Raw genomic sequence first — 25,604 nt, 5'->3', positions numbered from 1 at the left:
AACACAATATTAACCAGATTAAAGGTATTTAGACTAGTGGGGCCGCATAGAACTGTTTTTTTGAAAAATGTGATCACAACTGCATTTTTTTTTTCAAATTTATGTATCCACACATTAAAAAAAATATTAAAAAAAATATGGAATTTTGTTTATTTGAACGACTGCTTTAATTTTAAACTTGTTAAATGAAAAAACTTTTTTTTTCATATATCTTTAATTCAAAACATTCAATTTATTGGTTAAGTACATTTTTGTAGTTCAAACAGACCAAGTGGTTAGATTTTTTTTTTTTTTGTCAGTTTCCAATCTTACATTTATTCTTTTTATTTCATTTCAAAGAACTAATTAGGTTTGAGGTCATTTACTTTTGTTTGTATCATTTTAACTTATGAAGCAAATACATTTTTAGAGTAATGAATACATATAATTTAAAATTGGTAATTTTAATACATGGTAATTGAATTGCATTTGTTTAATTAAGAACATTTTTAGGATAGTTTTGCTAGATAAGTAAAAAAAAGAAAAAGAAAAGTGATTCAGTTTTTAGGAAATGAATGGTGGCTTGTTGCCCAAAAACTGTGTTCATTTATAAGCTACTATTCATTTAATTCTTCGGTTTCCCTTCCAAAAGGCCCACTGAGACGACTGACAGCTGGATGGGGGGCCTGTGAAGGGGCCAACATCGGGGAAACGGAAGGCGGCGGTGATGCAATGCACTTTTGCTTTTGTTGCCTACCGTCATTACGACCTTAACCAAGACATGGACTCAATTTAGGAAACGATTGAGGCTTGTTGGCTAAATAAAGACAAAAGACAAAAGTGTGTTCATTTCCAGGCTATCCTACTCTTTATTTAATGCAAATTACAGTACCAGGGAACTATTCCTCAGAGCACGCAGAGGGAATATTTACAGAGGCGCACATTTAGCATAACTTCACAGAACAAAAAAAACAAACAAATGAAATAAAATTGTTCAGTCACAGAGTCATTCAAGTAGTAGTACTGTTATACGGGATTTTTTTGTTTTTATATATAGTCTTTTCAACAATTCTCTTTTCTTAAACCCGGTTAGCACATTGTGCTACGCTACCATGGAACACGAGCATCTCCACTTTTTTCCTCTCGGCAACCTTTGTGGTGTTTTTATTGAAGTGGGTGTTTGGGAGAGCGGAAGTGGTACTTGTGGAAGGCTGCAACGTGTTTGTGGATGCAAAATTACAGCAAGCAAGAGGCGGGAGAGATGACTCGAACCCTTAGGTGCTACTGACTAACCTTCCCAAATATTTTGGACATAAAGAAAACAAATTCACGTTGCTACCTCCAACAACCAACACAAGGACTATTAGGGCCACAATTGGGAGGAAAAAAAAACCCCCCCAGGAAATTTCCATGCCGAAAGTTGTAATGTTACAAAAAGATGCTAGTAAAAATAAAGAATTAAGTGGCTACATTTGTAATCTCATGAAAATAAAAGTTGCACTATTGAGAGAATGAAGTTGTAACAACAATAAAGTATTGCACATAAACAGTCATAATAGTCGCAATGTTACAACAACGGAGTTGAAATACTCCGAAAATAAAAGTGTAATGTTACAACGGCGTGCAACTTTCTACTCGGGATTGTAATGTAGGCTGTGTCCTTAAAGGAAAAAAAAAAGTTTTAATGATACGAGAACAAAGTTGTGAGTAAAAATTTAAGCTTAATAAGAATTAAGTAGTAACGTTACAAGTTGAATGATACGATGATAAAGGCAATGATGCAATACAAGAAAAACTTTCTAATGTGAAGAGGAAAAACATTGTAAATTATGAGAATAAGTTGTGATGATACAAGGATAAAGGTGTAATGATACAACTTAAGTTGTCAACTTGTAATGGTCCGAAGAGAAATAAGTCACTTTTTGGGAAGAAGTTGTGATATTGTAAGAAGATACGAATATTACGAGGACGAAGGTGTTATTACAATAAATGTGGAATATGAGATTTAAGGCATAATGATGAAAGGAATAAATGGTAAGGTTATGAGAAAATTTGAAATATGTGTCATGATTAAAACTAAAGTCAGAATGTTGTCATTTACTAGAATAAAGTCGTATTTTTCCCGGGAGGGATTAAGAGTACAATCAAAACATTTTTATTACTGTTGTTTACAACAATTAAGTCTTTTGTTGTTATTGTCATTTTATGAGAATTGTTTGAAACAAAAAAGAGAAAAGACATTAATGTTCAAAGGGTTAAATCCCATTTTTCTTTGCGAAAGTGAAATGCTGACATCAAAACTTTTATCTGATGTTTCAACTTCAATTTCTATTTTCTTATTATGTTAACTTCACTTTTGTCAAATTCGGACTTTTTTCAAAATATAATTCAACTCCACTCCAGTAAAATTGTGACTTAATTCACATATAAATCATTTTCTTTTGTAATTGTCAAATTATGTTTGGACATTTTTCCTGTAACATTAAAACTTTCTCCTGGCAACATTTCAACTTTCTTGCAATTCCATCACTTTCAATTAAGATTTATTTATTTTTTCTCCTGCTGTTGGTGTGGCCCTATTACTCCTCTGTAATACTGTACTGCATTTTCATAATATGTACAGTGTTGTTTTTTTTCTTTTTCATTTAAGGTCCACGTGTGGACTACTGCGGTGCTGCCTGCTTGTGCGCGTGTCCCGGATAAAACTATAATCACCTAGTCAAATAAACACTAAAAGGAAACTATTCTTACTATTAACAGTCAATCAACAATCTGTATATTACAATTAAATGTGTGTGCGTGTGCGTGTGTGTGTGTGTGTGTATGGGGGGAAGGGAGGCGGGGGGGTTCAACAGCACCAAAGGGAAAAGGGGGCGAGTCACGATTACTGGAGGGATGGCGACAAGGCGAAGGTGTATGAAAGCAAAGGCACTCCAAACTATAGTTACACTATACATGACTAGCTGTCATTACAAGAAGATCTACTCTACTGTACAGGTCAACATTGGACATATGGCTGGATAAAGATCATCGAAAATATCCATCAACCGCTCAACATTTGCCCTGATTCTGATGCTGTTTTTTTCTCTTTTTTTTTTTTTAAACAGTACATGGGTCTGCATAATATGTACATAACACAAAAAGAAACCAACGTAAAAATGACTTTTGGTGAGGAGCATTTATATTGTATGTACAATTTCAGCTTTTTTTTTTTCCTTTTTGTGTGTGTAGAGAATGTTATAAGATGCTTTGATGGATCTAGCAAAAGCAGTAAGAGGCTGTTGTGGTGGTTGGGGCAACTTAGTGGTTAAAAAGGACTCCATGGAAAAGGGTGGGGGAACCTTTGCTTGTCCAATCAGGAGCCAGTTTAGTTTTTCTCTTAAGAGGCCATTTTCAAATTGGATAAATTTCAGTTTATCCCTATTGCGGGCCATTTTACTTTTTCCTATGTATTTATTTTTTTGCTGATTTTCACTATTTTCCCCACATAAGAACATGGAATTATTTTTGAGGGGGGGGGGCTTATCTCATGTTTTTAGTTGCTATAGACGACACCAGGATAATATGGCTGTAACGTGTTGTAAACTTACCAAGCTTATATGCAACATTTTGTACATGAACATCATGCAAATCAACTTGCGATTGTGATTGGTTAGTTAAGATCCAATCATGAACCAGAAGTGTTGACATCATCCAAATTATGCGTTTTATTGGTTTAGACACGCAAATACGTCAAGTTTGACCAATCAGCATCTATTTTATGTTGTCAGATCAGCGGCCATTTTAGGTTATGAAAACAGTGGCCATTTTAGGTTTTACAACCAGCTGTTTCTGTTTGACCAAAAAGGGACATTTGAGTTTTTCTAATGTCTCATTTATTTTTTATATATTCTGAGCACTTTTGGCCTACATTTTTCATGGCAGTGAAAATGTTTTTTGAATAGCATGGCAGGCTGTATAAGGAGAGAGGTTCCCCACGTTAATCCATAGCGTCAATAAAAGATGAAATGGGAACAAAAAAGATGCTGGAATTTTAGCACATTCCAGAGAAACAAGGAAGGGAAAAAAACGTGATCTCTTTTGTTGTCGTGAGCAGCAAATATTGCCGCAGCTTGTGATGGATATGAACTCACCCATTAACAGACTTCTGAACCTTAGTAGTTAATATACATATATCTATATATACTTTTTATACATAAGGAAAAGTAATTTATAAATTGTGTATGTAATGCAATTTTTTTGTATGTATATATTGTACAAGCACACAGGACCAGATAAACATGTCACATCCGACGCAAAAATAAAATAAAATAATTGCCCAAGGGGGGTAGAAAAATATTTTTAAAACAAAGTTGAGTAAAACGGCTTGCTAAGCATTTTAAAAACAAGCCCTGGCTAAAGGAAAAGAAAATTTCCATCTGGATTTGCTTCTTTGCACATGCATCCATGTCTGTGTCAGTGTCTGAGCGTGCGGGTATGTGTGTGTGTGCGTGTGTTTGTGTACGCTTGCACAAGCCTCATGCCTTGCCTGCACCCCACCCAACCCCGGCAGCCCCATCCCCTAACCATTCTCAGGCCATGCACTATATAGGAGGAAAAGTATGAAGAAGAATTGGGGCGGTGAGGATGCCGTAAAATGGGGCAATGTGAAGGGGCTGGCCGGGCGCCTGAGTGGGGCAGCTTCAGATTTATTTTTATTTTTTTTAATACTACAATCGTCCTTGAAAACATGAGCAGATGAGCTTTGTGTGTACGATAAAGTTCACACACCTGTTTCCGTGAGCCACCGCCCCATCCACAGGGCCCACTAAGTGACAGCTGACGGCTGGATGGGGGGCCTGTGAAGGGGGTTTTCGGGGGCCGGTAAAAGGCAGATCTGTGTTTGTGGTTGTAGCCTCTTGTGCTGGCTGGGACGATGACAGGGAGGCCGGCGGGGGCTGGGGGTCAGGGTGGGAGGAAGGTGGCGGTGGCGCTCAGGAAGTGGAGTTGGAGGCGGAAGCCGAGGCGGTGGTGGTGTTGGGGAGTCGCTCTGTGCTGCTGCCGTCTGTGGACACAAGGTGGCCATGTTGTCATTTGAAATCATCCGTGCAACATTTTAAACAGGGCACAGTGGGAATGGGAGCAACTTTTTCAGGAAAATTGCATAGTTTGAGTTTTTTTTTTTTGTTATAGGTCAAAGGTCGTTAGTGTAGAGAAAAAAAGCTAGCAGTCAAAACGGTGATGATTTTAGCAAATTTGTTAATTAACTCTTTGACTGCCAAAAACGTTAAATAACGTTTAGTAAAATCCTATGGAGGAGTGCCAAAGACGTTAAAAGACGTTTGTTTCAAAACAGAGGTGAAACTAACCATTTTCTATTGTTGATTACTCAGAAACGGAATAAGGTAGAAACAAACTTTTTTTTTCTGATGAAAGATGAGAGTCCAATCTTTCATTTGGTAGTACGTGTGTTTCCATAGTCCAAACACATAATTTTCTGTGGACCTTGAAAGATCAGTCAAAATGCTTAAATCGGCTGGCACTGGCGACATCCCTTTTCTGAAAACGTCTGGCAGTCAAAGAGTTAAGAAGTGTGTACCAAACTCTCGCATTAATCAGTACCCAAGAAGTAGCTGTCGGTTTAAAAAAGGTTGGTGACCTCTGCTCATCACCAGGACGCAGCCGCAGACCTCTACCATTACTTAGGCCACATAGACACTGCCGTTTGAAAGAGGTGTCATTTTGAAAATAAGGCGCACCCATTTGTAAACAAGTCGTATCATTAAAAAAAAAAAAAGAAAAAGAAAAGGCACAATACAAACTTTCAAAATGGAGTACAAAACATGTCTTTGGTTGGTTTATTTAAAAAAGGGAAACAGAAAATGTTTTACAAGAAAAAGAAAAGCTGCATTTAAGCCCTACCAAAAGATGCAGTGAAAAGTTACTGTAGTGGACCATTAAAAAGTTTGCGATTCGATGCACAGCAAAAAAAAATAAAAAATAGGACCTGTATTTGGTTTTGCGACCCTTTACTGTAGTATTTTTCATTGAACCGCAAAAACATATCGAGATTGTCAAGGGTTGACACAAAACGATGTGAAAATAAAAAGAGTGCGGATGTTTTGAGGCTGTAACTTGACCTAATGATTGATCAGCCTAATTCCTTAACTGTGCAATTCAGTAATAGACTATTAGTACTTCAAACAAAAAAAAAAAGTTGGTTGTTTTCCAGTTCCTCTGTTTCAACACAAAAATCTATTGGTTTGGATTTCTTACTTGTAAAAACAAAAAGCATTTGCAAGAAATTGTAATGGTATGCAGTAGGATCGGAGGCTGTAACTTCCGGGCGCTCTCCTCTCTTTATCAAGCAAGAGTAGTAAAAAACAAAACAAAAAAAAACAAGCCCAATTTATTATAGCAGACACCCTCTGTCTGACGAATATAAACTGATCCCTTCAGGGCGGAGATAGACTATGCTCACAAACAGATGTAGAAATTAAAAAAAAAAAAAAAAGTCTTAACATTGGGTAATGTGTCAGCGTGTGTGTATTGTTGGTTGTTGTTTGTCTCATGTTGACTGCTGGCTGTAAAAGGAATTGTTCTTCGGCCCGAGGATAATAAAGTTTACTTTGACCTTAAAATCTGATCTAAAAACAGCTGTCATATAAGCAAGTAGATGCAATAATTTAAACATATTTTTTAGAATAAATAATTTGTAGATTTAAGAAAAAATTATCGGCTAAAAAAGAAATGTTTAAATACAACGAAGTTTTGATATCTTGCGTTTAGTTCCCCTATTCACTGCCAGCCATTTTAGAACATTTCAAAATGTTTAATACCCACACGATATCTTCAATAATTATATATAAACGGAATTTGACAAATGACAGAATAGACTCTCTCCTTTCTGCCTTGTCCCGTTCTTTTATAAATGAGAGTAGAAAAATGTAAGTTTCACAAAATGCAGCCATTACTCCCGTTGACTCTCAAACTGTGTTTATTTCGTATAAAATGGGGCAATGATGTCATCTACTGGTGGTTGTGCATCAGTAAAGTTGTTGCCAAGTTTGACATTTACAGAGGAGCATAATCAGATTCTCCCCCATGTAGCCCCGTAGAAAAAAATTACTTGACAAGGCAGTGAATGAGTTAAGTTTTGCCGGTGAAAATGTTCAAAGTTGAGCAATTAAGCAGGTGGAGGACAGCGTGGATCTTACCTGTGGTGACGGAGGCATTGGTTGGGGTGGAGGCGGCGGCCTGACTGCGAGCATGGGCGGGGATGAGTATGGAGGCCAAAGACGGATTACTGGACAACTCTGGAGACAAGATAGAGAAACCATATTACAGTGGGTCCTTGTTCACAATTCCACTAAAGCCAAGTAATATTAAATGAAAGCATTTTTAGGTACTGTTTGTAATAAAGCTACTAAAGTGTCAACCTTGGGTGGTGAAATTGAAGAGCGAGGGCTTCTCGCGACCGTTGGGCAGTTTGACGTTGGGGTCGCGCAGCTCGTCGAAGAAAGAATGCGCGCAGGCCTCGAGTGGCGTGAGGCGCGCGGTGGGCGTGTACTCCAGCAGGCGCGAGCACAGGGCGATGGCCTCGGGGGGCGTACGCGGCCGGAACACCTGCACACCCATCGCACACACAGACGTCTGTACAGTGATCACACACACACAAGTCAAAAAAACACAACGGCATATTTCTGTTTCATGGGCACAAGCACAGCATGACAAGGCAATATGAGGCGGCAGACGAACGAGGGCTGTGATTGTTACTTTAACTTCAATACGTACATTTGCATTTGCATTTAACATTTAAGGACTGTTTGTTTTTATACATTTATTTAGTACATTTTATATAAATCGGGGGTGTTAAAATTGGTGCGTTAATTTTGAGTTAATCTAAAGTTCCTTTAATGCGCGATTAATGACCACCCCTTACTTGGAAAGTCTGTTCTGGCGGAATTCCAGTTGCAACGCAGCAGACATGTCCACGTCGAAACTTAGCAGTAATAAATGTAAAAATAATGCATATGTTTGTGGAGACTGGGGTCAAGTTGTATTTTACAATTTAAAAAAATATGCAGAATTTCACAAGTTACTTCATGTTAAAGACTATATAGCTCTTAATATGAAAAAAAGGCATTGAGCTGTCACCAACATCTTACAAATGGAATTATGCCATTTAGTGACAGAAAAATGACCTCAACACAAGTCAATATCACACTAGTTTTTTACAGTACAGTACATCTTTTTAATTTTAAGTAAATTTTATGAAATTACTGCATCAATTACTAAAAGAGGCAGCCATTTTTCTATTAGTTTAACATTTTTTGCACTTTTATGCTTGCAAGAGTATTAAAACTTAGAAAAAAACATTTTATTGTACATTTAGAACATACAATTTGTGATTAATCATGAATTGAAGTCATGTGATTAATTATGATTTAAAAAAATGTACTGCCTGACACCCTAATTCAAATTGAATCAATATTTGTGTGACTAAGAAGAACTTCGTCGACAAATAACAAGTACTCGTAGTAGGCGTGGCACAACCAGCATTCGGCTTCCTTACGCCACAAGGATTTACAACTCACCAAAATGTGCAATAAAAGACCAGGATTCCAACCTTTGGCCACAACGCGATTATACTTAAAGTAAGCTTTTTTAGACTAAAAAGAAAAACATGTTCAAAGCAAAAGTTGGTCTCTATCACTCCTTTTTTAGGATCACTCATAATAACTGAACTGAACATTTAAACAATGCTCTTACTAGTTTAGTGCCAAGTGGAAACTTTTATCCTTTTTGGCTTTTATTTTAGCGGGAATTGTGTGGTCCTAGGGGTCTTTGAGTGTTTTATTTTAAATGTATTTATTCTTTATTTTACTTATTGTATTTTATTGATTGTTTTTTTGTTGGTTTTACTAGATTTAATGTGTATGATAGTGTGCGGATCTCAATGTGCAGCACTTTGGAAACGCTTGTTTATATAATGTGCTATACAAAATAATGTGGATTGATTAGTGACCGAGCTCTACTTTAAAAATACACAAGTCGCACCCGAGTATTAGTTGAACGGTAACTAGTAAAATGAAGCCGCACCACATTGAGTATAATGACAACACACATGCATGAAGTGGTATATTAGAGAATAAAAAGGGCTCCTGTACCTGTTGACTCACCTTAGTCCAAGGATGGGCCTTGATCTGAGGGAATTTGAACTCTGTGTAGTTGGGGTTCATTTCGCGGATCTGCTCCCGGGTTGGGGTGCCGAGAACCTGGAACGAAGGGATGAAATCCTCAGCGACAGGAACGGGGACTGATGGACGACAACATTTGTCTGTCCGTGGTTGCATTACCTTGATAATTTCAACCAATTGATCCACTCCGCTGTCACCGGGAAAGATTGGTTGTCCTAGCAACAGCTCTGCTAACACACAGCCTGCTGACCACACATCTGAAGAGAAGGTCAAATTGAGTTGTAAGGAGAGAAAAAAGAAGTATATCAGTTAAAACAGGGGGGCTCAAGCTTACCTATGCTGGAGGTGTAGTCAGTGGCTCCGAAGATGAGCTCGGGGGCTCGATAGTAGCGAGAGCAGATGTAGGACACGTTGGGCTCGCCGCGGACCAGCTGCTTGGCACTAAACAGTCAAAACAAAATGCACCGCTGTGTTATTCTGTCCAGTGTGAGGGTCTCATGGTCAGATGAGGACAGCGTCCCACCTGCCAAAGTCGCAGAGTTTCAGCACAGCCGTCTCGGGATCCAGGAGCAAGTTCTGGGGCTTGATGTCCCGATGGCAGATCCCGAACGAATGGATGTAGGCCAGACTTCTGAAGAGCTGGTACATGTACAGCTGCAAACAGAAACACACACTTTTATTGTAGGATGAATTTGCGTTAATGATACAGCTCACCAAATATTTGTTTTTTCTCGAGCAATCTTGTGATGGCTGCAGTCATTTTGTGGAACAAACTACCCTTCTTTTTCTCTCATGCTAGGTAAAAAGAACACGTATTAAAGAAGTATTCTTGTTAAGTGACCGACAGCGACGTTAACAAAATTATTATTCTTAAAATTTTGGGAAATTCTCATTGAAAAATGTAAATGAAGAAGTGATTTGACTGCTCTATTTCTCGTTTGTCAAGGTGACTTGAGTCTATAGAACGAGTGCATGACGATATTAGCGTGAAGTTTGTTTTCCATCATTTCAAATGATGATGCCCGTGCACCAGCATCAGGTGGCTCATTAAGCTCACAAAAAGTCAAGAAATTAGACACCAGTTCAATGACTACAGAGAAATGCTTTTGTAATCACGGCGGCTCAATTTACAGACAATTCGTGCTCTAATTATTCCTGGGTAGCAAAGGATATCTACTTGTACTGCATGTTGATTTTTGTAGATGTATCGTCTCATATATGATAGAATTTCTCTCATTTCATACATTAATACATGATAATCAACACATTTTGCTTCAGCTGGGCTTAATAAAATTTAAGGTGCCAATCAATACAATAACTGACAAAAAACACATGTTATGAAACTAACGCGTGTAAGCAACTAACTCCGCCATTTTAACATTTTCTATGGGTTTATGTATTTTATACAACTATGGATAGCTTAGACTGATCATTTTCCTTTTGGTAAAAACTAAATTTAAAGAGCCACTTTTGGGTACAATTTATGATAAATAGGTTCTTCAAATGGCCATACTGTTATTCTACTTTGATATCATACAAAAAAAATTAAGAAAACAAAAAAAAACATTTTCCGCCACACATTAAGCTAAATTTCTCCAGAGCCTATGCCCATCATCAGATTCTCTTCGACCTCTTGGTACGCTGTACTCAGGTTGAAGTGGCCATTCTGAATGTGTATTTTTGACTGATTGTTATTTTTGGGACATCTTGTCACATACAGCTGATATATATGCACTGTATGTAAGATGCAGTAGTATTGAGACATCACATATAGTACCTTGACATAAACCATGGGCAGAGTCTGCTTGGCTCGGCTGTAATGTCTAGCCACTCTGTAGACTGTCTCAGGAACGTAATCCAGAACCAGATTCAGGTACACTTCATCCTTCTGTGAAGATAAGAAAGTAAATCAGACATAACTGTAAAGCACATATACATCTTTGAGTGACACTCAATATGCTATTTAATGTCTCCATGTTTCCTTTCCCTTTCTAGGGCTCATATGTCTTATCCTGATGAATGGAGCTTCTTGAGCGCTCACGTAAATGACGTTTTTCCCTTAAGTCGAACTGGGGGTTCATTGTGTAGGATTCAACTCCAGAGGGCAGGAAACGCACACGCATGCGTCACAACGTTCTGTACTCCAGAAAAGGCCGCAGACACTGACATCATTTCCTCCATGGAGGAGGGCGAGGTTTCACATGTTCTATTCTGGAGCACGCTGACCCTGGAAGGGACACAGGGGCCACTCTATTATTCAGGGACTACTTCCTTTTCCCTTTGCCACTGAATGGATTTTGGCCTGCATCGAGACTTACAAACCGCTCGTTCAATTCGGTAATCTAGATAAGACGGCAGCTGTCATCAGTATGCTGTGAAGAATCCTGCTTGTACAAAGACAACTAGGAATGCAATGGGGGATGCCGGCTGGGATTCTCTCGCACTCAGCCAAAAAGATAGAGCACGAAAAGGACCAGACAGCAATGATGGGCATCATTTGCCAAACAGCTTTCAGCCCTCTGGTGGCTTTATCTGAACATTACTCTGGAGTCACCCCATTGCACTCCCTGTGTGTGTGTTGTAGACGCCCATTGATAACATTTGCCACTACTAGAGAGCAGAACCTACCTCCCGCTATTGCCACTCAAGCTATATTTAGCCTAGCAACAGCAATGACTCACTTCCTGCCTGGCTACAAAGCCACTTCCTTGACTGGATCCCAATAGGTTATAGCCAGGCGGCAACCCGATTGGCCCGCCTCTGCTAAATTATTCAGACGCCAATTTGCTGGCGTAGCTACTCGCACACCTGAACAACGGGCTCAGTTGTCCATCTCTAAGTGTTACTATGTGATGCTGTGTAAAATGGACGAGCTACATTACACAAAGAAAAATAGGGAGGCTTTTAATCATAACACTCAGTTTTTGGGGGATTTACAGAATATGATGCCAAGTGCCAATCTTCATTTTGTCTCCCAAGTGGCACAATTTGAATATGCATCATGGCAGGGAAAATAGAAAAAAAAACTGCACTGAGTCAGATATCTCCATATCGAAATCAGGACGCTTCTAAATATGGATAAAAATGTGATACACGTTTGATATATGCCAACGCAGGAGCAGAGTAAACATATAGATCGGCAATAGCCCATTCACGTGAGCTTTATGTCATCCAAATACACCGATCATGGTAAGCAGATGAAAGATTTTAAACAAATCGGCTACGTGATCATTTATTTACATCTTGTTACTATGAAAATAGAGTTTACAGCTACAACCACATAAAAGTTTGAACCATTCTGTTTTCTCCTGTTTCAGGGGCCATCTTTGACAAAACACTAGGTACACCTGGGCTGTGTCCGAATGTGCACCCTACTCCCTATATAGTGCCCTACTGAGGGGGTCACGCCATTTGGCTTCCGAATGTCTAGGAAACGAAAATTTAGGGCACTCAAAATGACCCGCAATGCACTCTAAAAAGTAGTGAACTTCAATGTTCACTTAAACGGGTTGATATAGACCACAATGCATTGAGTATGAAAAACAACAACATCAAAGCGATGCATTAAATCCATACTACGGAAATAATTCGTTTTAGTTTAAAATATGTACAACAAAGGAAATAAAGTACAGTTTTTAAACACAATAAATAGCCGGAGATTTATGCGCTGGTGCGTCACGACAGTTACGGTGGTCACGTGATATGCGACGAGGAGAAAGTAGTGAGCTGGCTGTCCCAATCGCCAAACAGAATGAGGGCACTACATATTAGACCACTACATAGTGTGGGGCTATGCATTGAATGAGGGGTTAGGGGATAAGGGTGGACATTCAAACACAGCTCTGGATTCTCGCCGTCGGGGCGTCCATCTTGGACAAATGATTAGGTAGACCGCAGATTCTGATTCAGCTTTGGGAACTATTTCATTACATCCACACTGTAGCAATTAATGTGACCTCTGGGCAGCTTTAATTCTAAATAGAAACGTAAATAATTATGTCAATAATTAATCATCAATATCATACTTAAAAGGCCAACACTAGTTTATACAAGTGTTGAGCGGGTCAAAGCAGTGGTACCTAGCCACACTACATGGCATTGGTTATGTAAGACCACCTAAACAAGTGCTAACACAGGGTTTCAGGGTTCATATGTATTTTCCGAGGTCCAATTCAAACACTTCCAAGTATTCCCAAGATTGTTTACTAATAGCGGAGGGAGGGAGTAATAGTAGTCAGGTCACCTGGTCAGGCCTGGTTGAGTCGCACTAAAAAAATCAAAACAATATTCAAAGCAGCATTTTAAAGACTTTCGAGAACCCACTCTTTCATATAAATTAGTACTGTAGTAGCACTAGTAGCAGCAGTAGTTGCTTGGCACCCGGCTGCACCCAGCATGGACTGTTATACAAACTTGTACTGTTCTTATCTTATCTCCCGCCCGCTTGAGCCCGTCACGTGCATATCCGTCGCTGATCCATCAACATGTCTGCAAACAATCCCACTCAAAAACTCACTGTGCTCAAACGGCACTAACTATTGGGTATGAGGCCTCAGTACCCACGCGCTGGAAGTCTACGCATCAATCAGTGCAGAATGTTGTCAGTTTACTATCAAATTGAAACTAATTTGTATATAAATAGAAATTTACTTGACAACCAACTTTACAAGCTCGTTATCTGGTTAATTTCTCCACTGTATTTTATCAAGCTACATACCGTACAGTATGTCAAGCAAGAGACCATGGCCTGTAGTACAGGAGTAACTGTGTGCACCTTTTTGTGCCGCGTGATGACTTCTTACGCCCCTGTACAGTAGAAATGTATTTAAAACTGTAAAAATAAGTGTGAGACTGTCCTAAAAACTAACTGTGCTTACCAGGTCAATGCACACATGGTGTAACAGCATGAAGGGAAGGTCTATAATTAACAGACCCCCGCCCTTGTCCAGCCGCCACTAGGGACCATGCACTGTATCCTCTTTGAAATCCCCAGCCGCCATCTTTTGGCTTGGGTAGGTATGTAGCAAGGAAGCATTCCTAACTGCACAGTCATGGTAAAACTTCCATGTGCGTGTGTGTCTATATTTGGCAGACGCACAGTTTGCCAGCGACGCCGGCTCGCCTTGTCGTCTCCAGGGGACCACCGACTCGCAACGGAAACTGACAAGTCGAGTCGGGCAATGGACAGGGACTTCCCTTCATGCCAAGTGCTGATGAGCGTGTAAGGATACACAGAGTTAACAGCTGGGTTCACACACCTGCTGGGACATACAGTAGATGAACAAATTATCGTCACCTCGTATGGACAACACAAACTAGGCCATTCAAACTGTGCTTTAGCCCATTTGACAACTAAAGTCCAGTACATTTAGCCACCAGTGTTAGTTCTCTGATGCGTAATCAAGATTGGTCCACTTCCCCTCCTTTAGCACACTTGGAGGAGGCGGGTCTTGGTCAGCCACGAGAGGCAATGCTCATGATTAATTCCCTTTGGCGCTTGGTTTAGGATGGGTTTTCAAAGGTTACGAATGCCGTCCAATGAAAGAGCAGTGCCGTATGAATACGCTGTGCTGTGGTACAAACAGGCATGCTTAGGGACTGCTGAACTTAGTTTTTCATTTGATTGTTTTATATTTATAGCCTCCAAAGAGTGTTAAAAAAAATACAGGAATATCTGGACCACTGCCAATGAGACCTCAGTAGCTGTGCAACCATGATATGCGTGTCCATTGATGAACTAAAGTGAGGCTTTGTGAGTCAAGGAAACTTTTTTTCGCCTCGAGCGGCTGGTTGCACGCATTCAACTTCTGATTTTTTTTTTTTTTCCCGCGGTTGTGAAATTAGGGCACCTGCGCCCCCAAACTCGTCATTCTAGAGCCCTGTCTTGCCAGTTCTATCATAGCAACTGTTACCTTGCACAATAATAATAAACTATTATAGAAATAATCCACAGTAAAAAGCAGTGATGGGCCCAGTAGATGCTACTGTAAATAACCCTATAAGCAAAAAAAATTATAATAATTCTGGTCATAATGAGTACATGTGTTCAGGGAAATGGGCCATTCAGACTGAGTGCACAATGCATTCAACCCTGTAATTGACTGGCTATCTACCCAGACTGGACCCCGCCCTCTCGCCCCAACTCAGATGAAATGGAGTCCGGATGGATGGTCTTCAACAGACACACTTTTGCTACTGTTCTTGTACAAAACGTGTGCAGGTGTGCCTGATGCTGCGACTGCAAAAGGCAAAAGGCAGCTTTTAATGGTACAGCAACTCACCTTATCTCCACTGGAATAGAAGAAGTAGCGCAGTCGGACAATGTTGCAGTGGTCCAATTTCCTCATAATCTGCAGCTCGCGGTTCTGAAAAATAAATACATGAATGAATAAGTAAATAAACAAAGTCCCGTGAATGAGACAGTTTTTTCCATATAAAATGATCCAAAATAATCCTGCCGTGCTATACACTGATTTTTATTATTATTAACTATTTATATACATTTACCGGTAACTAAATGTGTTACAAATTTATGTTTATTAATATTATGTAGCTCGTTTCAAAGAATTGTTGGTGTGTACACTGTGCGCAAAACTAGTCAAGCTAGCCAGAGCATGCAGTCAACGTGGTGAGGCCAACTTCAAAATAAAATCTTTCCAAATGCAGTAAAACACTAACATTAGTTCTTTGATACACTTCTATTTTAAAGTTGTTGCTGGCAGCATGTCGCAGTGTAACCGCTGACTGATGCCAACGACGTCAACAACACAATGTCGTCCTGAAATCCAGTTCAATCGCTAATTAAGAACACTAATAAAATAACTTCATTACGCTAACATTGTATTATACGGCGCCTGTTGCCAGCATTTTGGACAGTAGATAAAGGTGTCTTGCTTCACTAAAGTACACATTATCTTCTCAGGAGCCAAAATCTAATTCACCCTTAAGTAAAGTGGTTCCTTCCTCTGCTTTTCTTGTACACCGAAATGTGACATCAACGCATGTAGGTCACAAACCATTGTGCTCTACAGGAAGCAACCTCATCTTATGACGTGTCTATGTGCACTGAGTGGAGGAGGAGAAGGAGCAGGAGTAGGAGCTCTTCCACTCCCGCACAATCACAACTTTGAAAGACGTGCTTCAGAACCGAAACATGGCACCGCCGTTTGATTTTTTACGTGAATCGGTGCTCGTAAGTACCGACCCAAATCGGTCCATACCACAAAAAGTTCCGTCTTCAGTACCCATCCCTAGCTCAGGACACCGGTGTTACACTCATGTATACAGTACATTTATCTTATATTCCAGGTTACACAAAAATATAAGCATCACATGTAAAAAGGTTCAAATTTGAATGTTTGTGGTAATTAAGTGAACAATGGAGATCTTTGATTAAGCCAAGTAGGATTTTGACTAGCTCACTGTTGGTTTTTGACTTTTTGGTGGGATTTACAATACAAGAAACCAGGTATAACCTTTTGCAATGTTATGCATGTGTGTACAAGAAAGAGTAAGCAAGTAAGTGCTGGTTCCATTGCGAGCATCCATTTTCCAGTAGACTGAAATGTGATCCCTTCATATGGGTGCAGAGGAAGGCCAGTCCCATGATGCATCAGTAGCCCCATCTCTCATTTAACTCAGCTATACCTTTACACAGAATCAACTCTCTTGTTAAAGTAAAAAAGTGCAGATTCAGACCAAAAAAATCAAATGAAGATAAAGATCTGCAGACAGAAAAATAAGCAGGTGGAATAAAATGAAGAAGAGTGGGGGGGGGGCACTTGCAGGAAGTCATGTGAGAGACTTAAAGCTGAAGAAGAGGCATGCATTTGGCCGAGCAAGTAGGCGTTCTAGACAGAGGTAAGAGATTTACACACACAAAAAAAAGAAGAAGAAGAAAAAAAATGTATGCTGGCTAATCGCTGGGTTCTTCAAAAAGGCGACCCACTGGTAAATCACACTAACCACAGGCTAACCATAAGCTGGCTGCATGATAGCATCATGTGCAGACACAAACAAGCAAACAGACATTTTGCAATTTGCAACAGATGCTGGTGCCAAAAATAAAACAAAAAACATGACATGCCATATAGTGACATCATATAATTGCGCAGCACTGGCTAGCACCTGTTGTGTTGGAAAGTTAAAACTCGTGGAGTATTTAGTTCGGTCAGTTTGTAGAGCACAAAAATAAGTTGTAGCGTCAGAAACTTTAACTTCAAAAACAGACTTCATAATGTGACTGGAACATAAAAATAAGAAGAAGAGACTGATTTCAGTATTGTCAATCCTGGGTGAGCTTTACAGCAGTGGCGAGCGGTGACCTTTTAGAGTGGGCATGCATGCTGGAATGTCACTGATACATTAATTAACTAGAGCCTCAGCTAGGTTATAGATTTCTTCCACTTATTGAGGCACTAAAGACAAATATCCCCAATATTAAGAGTGGCAAGGTGATTCAAATGCAAATACTGAACATTTCAATTCCAAATGCTGACTTAGACTCGTCTTTAAAAAACAGCATGCGACTGACCAACGTTGCCCAAGCTGTGAAAACAGCCCATCCGCCAAAGTGAGTCAAAATCAGGTAGGGAGTGTGCGTGCAATGCTTTGTACGGAGTGAAATTGCACATTTCCACGCTGGCACCAAAATGAAAGCTGACAGAACACTGTGCACTCACGCGTTCAGGTTAGGAGACAGCTACAAAGTTTACATGGGAAAAGCAGATGCGCTCTATATGATCAGGGTTGAACAGACTAATCAACTACACTACTCCGCATCAACGAGCTATAAATTGACTAATCAGTAGACACCTGATTTGGCATCTCATTTTCCAATCAACCACTTTACAGAGGACTTTAGACTCACCTCTGTGCTGGAAATGAAAGTAGTAGTAGTAGTCATAGCAACTAATGTGCGGCGTATCTCTAGTTTAGCATGTAGCTTCCTTACACCACAACAAGGATTTACAACACCAAAAGGCGCAATAACCGACTAGGATTCTAGCTTTGGCCATGACATGACGCGGAATTCTAGCTAAGATAAGTCAGTTTAACTTAAAAAGAAACACATTTCTGTAGGTAAAAGGCAAAAGTTTTGTCCAACCGGAACTCATTTGCTGCCGTCAACATGAGGTGTGGTCGGAAATTCACTCTGGTGCCCTAACACCACTGACAGTGTGAATATTCGGCAAGGCAGAATGCGCTCCCCTCCCATTAATTTCAGAATCTGTTATAAACCAATCAGAAGCTTATGCTTGAACTGTTTCCATCTTTACTGCCTGACATACTGTGCTTCGTCACTCCATTTTTGGGGTACAATTATATCTTGTAAGTAATATGTTCTGTGTGGGAATCCTAATAATTGATGTATCATGTTACACAGCCACCCCCGCATTTGATTATCATCTTTGAAGACTAAAAAGTAAAGGAAAAATTGTGAAAAATCTTTCGCTGGCTAAATAAAATGACATGAAGGGTAGGATCTGGTCTGCCTTCCTGTAACTTGGGAGAAAGATGAAACATAATTTACCTTAAACCTCTTGTCCTGCAGCACCTTCTTGATAGCCACCAACTCTCCGGAGTCACACAGCTTGGCCTGGTAGACGACCCCGAACGAACCGTTGCCGATGACCTTTGTATCTGTGTAGCTAACCTCCTGTGGCCGGTCAGGACCTTGGCCTGGAGTGGCCATCACTGTTGTTACCTTGCTGCCATCTTTATCCCCTAAAAGGGAACCAGAGAGAAAGAAAGTTAGAGAGAGGACATGGCACTGCAGCTGAGATAATGTTAGAACAAGTGAAACCTCAGAAGGAGAAAGACTTGATTTTCTGTGGTTGTCAGCTGTGGCTAAGGTTTTCAAACTAATTGACAGTGAATTATGGGTAGGACGAACATCTCGTTCAACGTTGCTCCTTGGCAATACTTTACAACTATCAGACTCAGCAGTTTGTTTCCAAAAGGAGAATGAACGACAATATCAAGATTCAGGTTTGGGAAGCCATCTAGGTCATACTCGAAACAGAAATCTCTGAACAAAGGAGGAGGTTTCCACACTCTTGTCAGCAGTCCATACATTTAAAGAGGCATTGCTGCCAAGCTTTGCGGTTCTCTGCACCACGCCACGATAGTTAGGAATGGTAAACCCTGAGGCCTCTTGCCTTTTGAGGGTTGTGCAGGCGGTACAGCAATAGCTCGGTCATCTTTTCAAATACTGCAATATCAGTTCAGAGTAGAACAGACTCAGTCAAACGTATCCTCTACCACTTAAGCTGTACTTCTTGTTTGACCTGGGATTCAAGTGTATGGTCTTCTGAACATCTTCTAAATGACTTTATGCAAGAACAGACACTCAGCAGACACATTTTGGAACAATTACGCAAAGAGGTGTCAAATCCAGGTCCAGAAAGTTGGCTTTAGCTTCTCCTTAACTGGCTCCCCTGGAGCTTGTTTACCTGCCAGAAGTAAAACTGTGGCAGTGTTTTTATTTTTCTGACCTGGATTTTACCTCTGCTTACGAGTCATTTTTTTTTAGAAACCATTGAGAGTTTAATTGGGGGACTTACTAGAAATGGAGTGGCCAGAACTGAAGATATGTGTGAGATGTCTTCCTCTACAAAAAGTCCAAGTTGCTTTCAGTTCAACTTTATTGGATTTTTACGAACTCAAAACAAAACTACAGTCAATTGTAATATCGCTAATAAACAATCGCCTTACCTTCTCGCACAACTGCAGGGGTGAATCCCAAGATTAAGATTCACAAACATTAGATTCTCTTAATTATTTTTTTTTAAGTACTAAAAGTCCTACTACTACTACTACTATTGCTACAAGTACTACATGCGTCTTTCCACCTTGCAAGAGTCAGCAGTCCCATTCGAAATTTCCTTGGGAATTTTTCTAGTTTTTTTTTTTTAAGTTTAGAAGTTTAATGCTTCCTCACCCTCTAGAAGGGTTACCGTGAAAGCAGGACGACACATGGTTGATGATGATTCTAGAGGACAGGTAGCAGGTTTTGGTTGTCTGCCTTGCACGGTGCTATTAAACTATTGTAGTATCACTGACCCGAGAGAACGGTATATGATTCAGCCTACATAACTCAGCAGGGCCTTTCCAGGCCGCCTCTGCACTTCCTCAAACTGTAAGAAGTCTGTTCACACGCACACATTCGCACAAGGACTTCTCACAACTAAAAGCATTATGGGAGCAATCGGGATAACAAAGGAAATGTCGTTTTTTGTCGGGAAACCAAGTTGAAAACGACTTCTAATTATGGCTGTCAGTGAGGTTCAGAGCGCACAGAAAATGTGTGATGTCTCTACAACGGAGTCTCCATATTACAACATCAGAAACACTGCAAAAGACTGCTCATCCTCTATAAGTCTTAAATGTTCTAGAAAGTCATTCTCATCTTGTGCGTGAAAGCTCTTTCGTTTGGAATCAGAGAGAATAAGTGGCTCATTTTGCTCCCATCACTTGCAAAAGAGAAGCGAGGTGCGGATGTAAAGGAAGCAGTGAAGAAAGATGAGGGATAGAAGAGGAGCAGCTTTAAAATGCTAAACAACACAGCTCATTGTTCTTGGTCATGTCTTGGTCAGCTGTCCCCCCTTCCCCCGCAAAAACAAAACCTTATAAGCAAGCATGGGTGTGTCAACATATGGCACTCATGTCACAGCATTGTATATTATGTACACAGTACATGTCAAATAGGAAGTTAAGAGTTGGGGATAATGGTAATTAAGATTGAGGGGGGAAAAATTGTGTTTGTTATTTGGGGACCAATCAGTGTCCTGGAATAGATTGTGCTCAACCAAGGAAATATCTTAAGTGACTGATTAAAGAGTTTCAAATGTTGGTCCTTGAGTTACAATGGACTTTCTTTCCTACTACATACAATAATGACTTAACCAAATTTGTTGCAACACTTTCCACTAATGAAGTAGTTAAGTGGTTAAAAAAAAAACAACCTTCTAGACCTTAAATATAAAACAATCAAATGAAATTCAGGAAGTAAAGTTGTAACCAAGGGTGCCTTCTTGTGCCACATGACAACGTAGTCTTAATGTAGTGTGTGGCCCATACGTCATTTCATATGCAGAGGACTCACTAATGGCTGAGACTAATTAGTCAATTCATAGAGCTACTGCTCAACACAATTGTAATTTCGTTAGCCCTTTCAATTAGTGGATTCCCTTTGACAGTGATACAAAGACAAGGAATCAAATTAGTTTTCAGCACGTTAATACTGGCATCATAATCAGTTCTCAGAATTTTTGCTTCTAATGAAAACTACAGTGTCATTTTAGTATGCAAATATGAGCAGGAGATGCACTAATAGAGTCACGTTAAGCCAGTAAAAAGAGCAATACAGTAAGAGATGTGTAAAAATAAGTGTACATTTAAAAAATAGGACAGGCTATCCCTCCAGGGCTGTAAGAGTAAACCGATGTCAGCGAGATGGTAGATATTGATTATAAGATCAGTAATCAAACTAAAATGGTCATCATTAGACCATCTCTTTTCTACAATTACATATGCCATTATTTTTTAAAATTCTAACTAATCAACTTCAGCCAGAAAGTTATTTCCAAAGTACTAATTTAAGCAAATTGCACATGCGTAACCAAATAAAAATTTTAGTGTGTTAAACCAGTGAACACTCGGCAGAGTAGCAGACATTTCATTAGGTACAGTCAAACAAACCTAATGAGAGTCAAAAGAATGGTAAGTAACCTTGCTTGTTCATTTTGACTTCATTTTCTTGTCCACCATTATGGCCTTTCTAACTAACGTAAATGACAGATAGCTGCACTAAGATTTGCATTCCAGCTTCACCAGAGAAGATGCCTGCAAATTTGCAAAAATAATATATAAAGATATTTTAAATAAATGTTCTGTGTGATGTCAAAGTAGATACTCACAAATACTATTCAGGTCATGGTATTCAGCAAAAGTTGAATCAAGGCAAGTGGACTGTTCTTGTTTGCTCAATATGTTTCATTTTAAATCCAAAAAGCTTCTTCAGTTCTACAGGAGGCGTTTTGTCAAACATACAGTCGTCACTAAACAGAGGTGGTTTGAGGTATCACCTGTTGTCGTCTGCAGGACGGTTGTTTACCAGTAATCTCACCGGTCGACAACAAAAACAGTGTTGACCACCCCCAGAAAACACACACACTGAGGCATAAAAAGAGGCACTCTCCACACCTAAAATTTAGAAGTGTTTTAAAAGTGAAACATCTGCAACTAAAAAAGTTGCCTCTATTAACAAATTGCAGATAAAGAAGTCGGCAATAGTTCAATATTGTTGAAGTTACACAAAATCATGGAATCAAAACTGACTTCTGAAAATCTCACAAGACCTTAAGGTGAGGAAAATGAATAGCATGTGAAAAAGCCGCTACTAAATCCAAACTGAAGTTCAGGCAATAGGTAGGACTGCTAAGTTTAGCCGCTAGCTAGCCGCGAACTGTCTGATTGGTTGTTTGCTTTTGGCATCATCGCTCATCTGTTAATAAATGTTCAAATTATTCAATGTTAACATGGTAATGAAGAGATTATCATGTCACACTGCAACTGATTTATTCACTTTCCACTATTTCATACAAGAACAATTTTCCATCCAATGGATTGACTACATAAATGTTTATAAACAGAATTCTGACCTTTTGTAATGTGTCATTGCTGCCATACAAGAATTTCCAACCATCCACATTGTATCAACCTAGACTGTTCAGAATCAGCGCTGGTTAAATATATATATATATTTTTTAACCTTTCTACAAATTATCAATAAAGTGACGTTAGCTACCCATTCAAGATGAATTTGGTTAGTTTAAACTAAAGAATGTGCAAAGCTTTTAATAGAGCATCACGCTTAGCTGTAAACCACAATACACACACAGCAATGTTTAGTCCAGGCAGGCTATTAAGTGGCTGAGTGACAATTAGGACAAAGTCCTTCTTTGCATCAACAGTAAAAAAACAACAACAGTTGACCTATTGACAAGACTAGCCATTGTAGCTTATGAAGCACACAGATAGCAATATCTGGCACACGGGGAAGGATTAGCTTTAGCGTGCGCGCGTGTTGAACAGCCCTAGCCCCGGCCTCACCCCACTTACACACATCTCGATCAGCCCTGAAGCTCCATCAGCATTCAGACATACAGACAAGCAACCATCCACACTCACATGTAGCGTCCTCAATAAACCTAACATGCATGCTTTTAGAATGTGGGCGGAAGATGAAGTAACTGGAGAAAACTGATACAAGCACAAGGAGAACACACCACCTCCACTCAAGATGGCTGAGATTCAAACCCAGAACATCATAACTGTGAGGCAGATTGGCTACTACAGTATGTCACCGTGCTGCTGTGCTAAAAACTTTTAACTCGTAAATGCTCATGAGTCATGATATATATAAATCATGTACAATTTTGGGTACAGGACTAAATTGGCATCAGTGATAGGAAAAAGGTTCCCCAACCCTGATATAGAATATGATTAGCCTAAACGCAGCAGGTAGGCCTGAAGCTTCCCTAACTGGTATTAAATAATAATGTGACCAAATTACAACAAATAAATCACACCTGTAAAAAATAATAAAATAAAATAAATCATTGTATATACCACTTGAGCAACTTTAGAGCATTTTAGGAATGATCCACATTACCATCATTACTTGACACAGACCTTTACATACTACAAATGCTTACCATTTTTACTTTCAATACATAATATTACGTGAATATCTTTCTTTTATTTTGTTGCAGGTGAGATGTAGCCTCAGGAAATCACAGCTCTTTGACATTCACACTCACATTAACAAATATGGATCATTTGGAGTCTTCGATGAACCTAAAGCATGCATGTTTTTAGGATGTTGGAGGAATCCGTAGTGGCCAACATTTGTATCCTTGAACTCAGAAATGTAAGGCAGTGGACCACCATGCTGCTCACAACGCTCATGACATGTATATAAGTGGTGTATATTTTTGGATACATGACTGAATGGGCCCCTGATAGGCGAAAGGCTCCCCACCCCTCATATAGAACATGATTAGCCTGAATGCAGCAGGGAGGCCTGGATATTCCATAAACTGCCATTGTCATTGCAGCAGAATGACACTGATAAAACATCACTTGATTTCAAGTAAAAACACATATTAAGGAGAAATCTCCTTTCTTGGATCACTCCAGGCTCCAGCCTGTGAAGTCATTTTATGGGCGCACCTTCCGCCGTGACAGTTGCGTAATCGCCTGCCTGCTCCTGGCCCTGCCTGCTGTTAACACGCGCACAGCATATGTGGCAATCAGTCTATGACTCATCTTTCATGATCCATAGTACCGTAATCATCATTATCACCACGGAACCAAACTGAAACTCGCTTTCCACCTCAAGGCCGACTACCAGCCAAGCTGTCACACTCTGGCCCGAGTGAGCGAGCACCTCACGCGGGATCCGAGCTAAGCTAATCGGCGGCTAACATTCCGGTTCGCTGGGGGGAGGGGGGTATGCTTGGAAGGAGGGTGGGTGATTCGGTTGCTTGGGTGGAGCCCACACCGACCGGGCCCGGCCCGGCGCGGTGCAGGCGGTGTGTAGAAGACCACTTACTGCTGACTTTCATGCTCCCGAAGGCGGACGGCTGCGGTACTGGCTTGCAGCTTTCCGCGAAGGATGTGGTCCTGGGCCGACCCGACATGTTCAAAGCGCTCGCTGGCGGTTCTCGGAGAACTTGTTTTAGCCGCTGATGCGATCTCTGGAGATTCTCATCCAAAAAAAAACGTGACAGGGGACGATCGTGAATGAGTTGCACAAGGGAGAAGACAGACAGGAGACTCTCACCTAATAAACTAAACCTTTCTGTCCAAATCTGTGCATTCTCCCCCTCCTTGGAATCTTTATGTCAAGGGGGCCCTTTAGGAAGAAGCGTCTCCTACTAAAGTGGTCATGAATTAGGCCTCCTTCGGTGCGTTTTAAAAACAAAAAATAGCTCCAAATCCAGGGTGGGTTTCACAAAGATGCTAACGTTAGCATATAGGCTAAATGCGGCGTTTTGTGGCCCGTCCAGTTCCTCTTCATATTCCGATGTGGAGCCTCAGTGAACCGACTGCCATGGCGGCTCCCTCGCCGTAGCCGACCGAGCCTTACAGAACGTCCAGCTGCAAGCCGTCTACTTTACTCCAAAAACGTCTCGAGCGTTAGTAAGATACACCTTCAGACAAAATCTTAGCCTAAACCGACGTTAATTCCAGATACGACTTCCAAATAGAACAGTGTTGGATTGTGGAGAGCGACGATACCGGATTTCTTTTTTTATTCCTTCCCCATAGGTCTCGGGCTCGCAGTCTTTGTCACTACGCACGTTAGCTACGGCGTTTGCGTACAGGCGTTGAGGAACATGTCATTCCCACGCTGCTAATGTAAACCCAAATGGAGAA

The 25,604-nt window shown here is 40.2% G+C and overlaps 1 protein-coding gene across 5 annotated transcripts; it reads right to left on the bottom strand.

Annotated features, from left to right (window-relative positions):
• Positions 1-824: 824 nt before the first annotated feature.
• Positions 825-25,604, bottom strand: gsk3ba (glycogen synthase kinase 3 beta, genome duplicate a). Of its 5 annotated transcripts, XM_077579835.1 has the most exons (12): positions 25,009-25,604; positions 24,778-24,922; positions 18,691-18,884; positions 15,440-15,523; positions 10,936-11,046; positions 9,682-9,812; positions 9,493-9,599; positions 9,318-9,415; positions 9,129-9,236; positions 7,398-7,611; positions 7,176-7,274; positions 825-5,023 (listed from the first exon to the last, which is right to left on the bottom strand). In XM_077579835.1, the coding sequence occupies exons 2-12, from the start codon at positions 24,863-24,865 to the stop codon at positions 4,953-4,955; spliced, it is 1,305 nt and encodes a 434-aa protein (XP_077435961.1). In that variant the 5' UTR covers positions 24,866-24,922; positions 25,009-25,604; the 3' UTR covers positions 825-4,952. The 5 variants fall into 5 exon arrangements, with proteins under 5 accessions (XP_077435961.1, XP_077435960.1, XP_077435963.1 ...); XM_077579834.1 differs by having other exon boundaries at positions 24,778-25,604; XM_077579837.1 differs by having other exon boundaries at positions 7,398-7,584; positions 24,778-25,604.

This window comes from Vanacampus margaritifer, chromosome 11 (genome assembly GCF_051991255.1).
Source record: "Vanacampus margaritifer isolate UIUO_Vmar chromosome 11, RoL_Vmar_1.0, whole genome shotgun sequence".
Lineage (NCBI taxonomy): Eukaryota > Metazoa > Chordata > Actinopteri > Syngnathiformes > Syngnathidae > Vanacampus > Vanacampus margaritifer.
The sequence above is the reverse complement of the archived record's forward strand: the minus strand, read 5'-3'. Positions and strand labels throughout refer to the sequence as shown.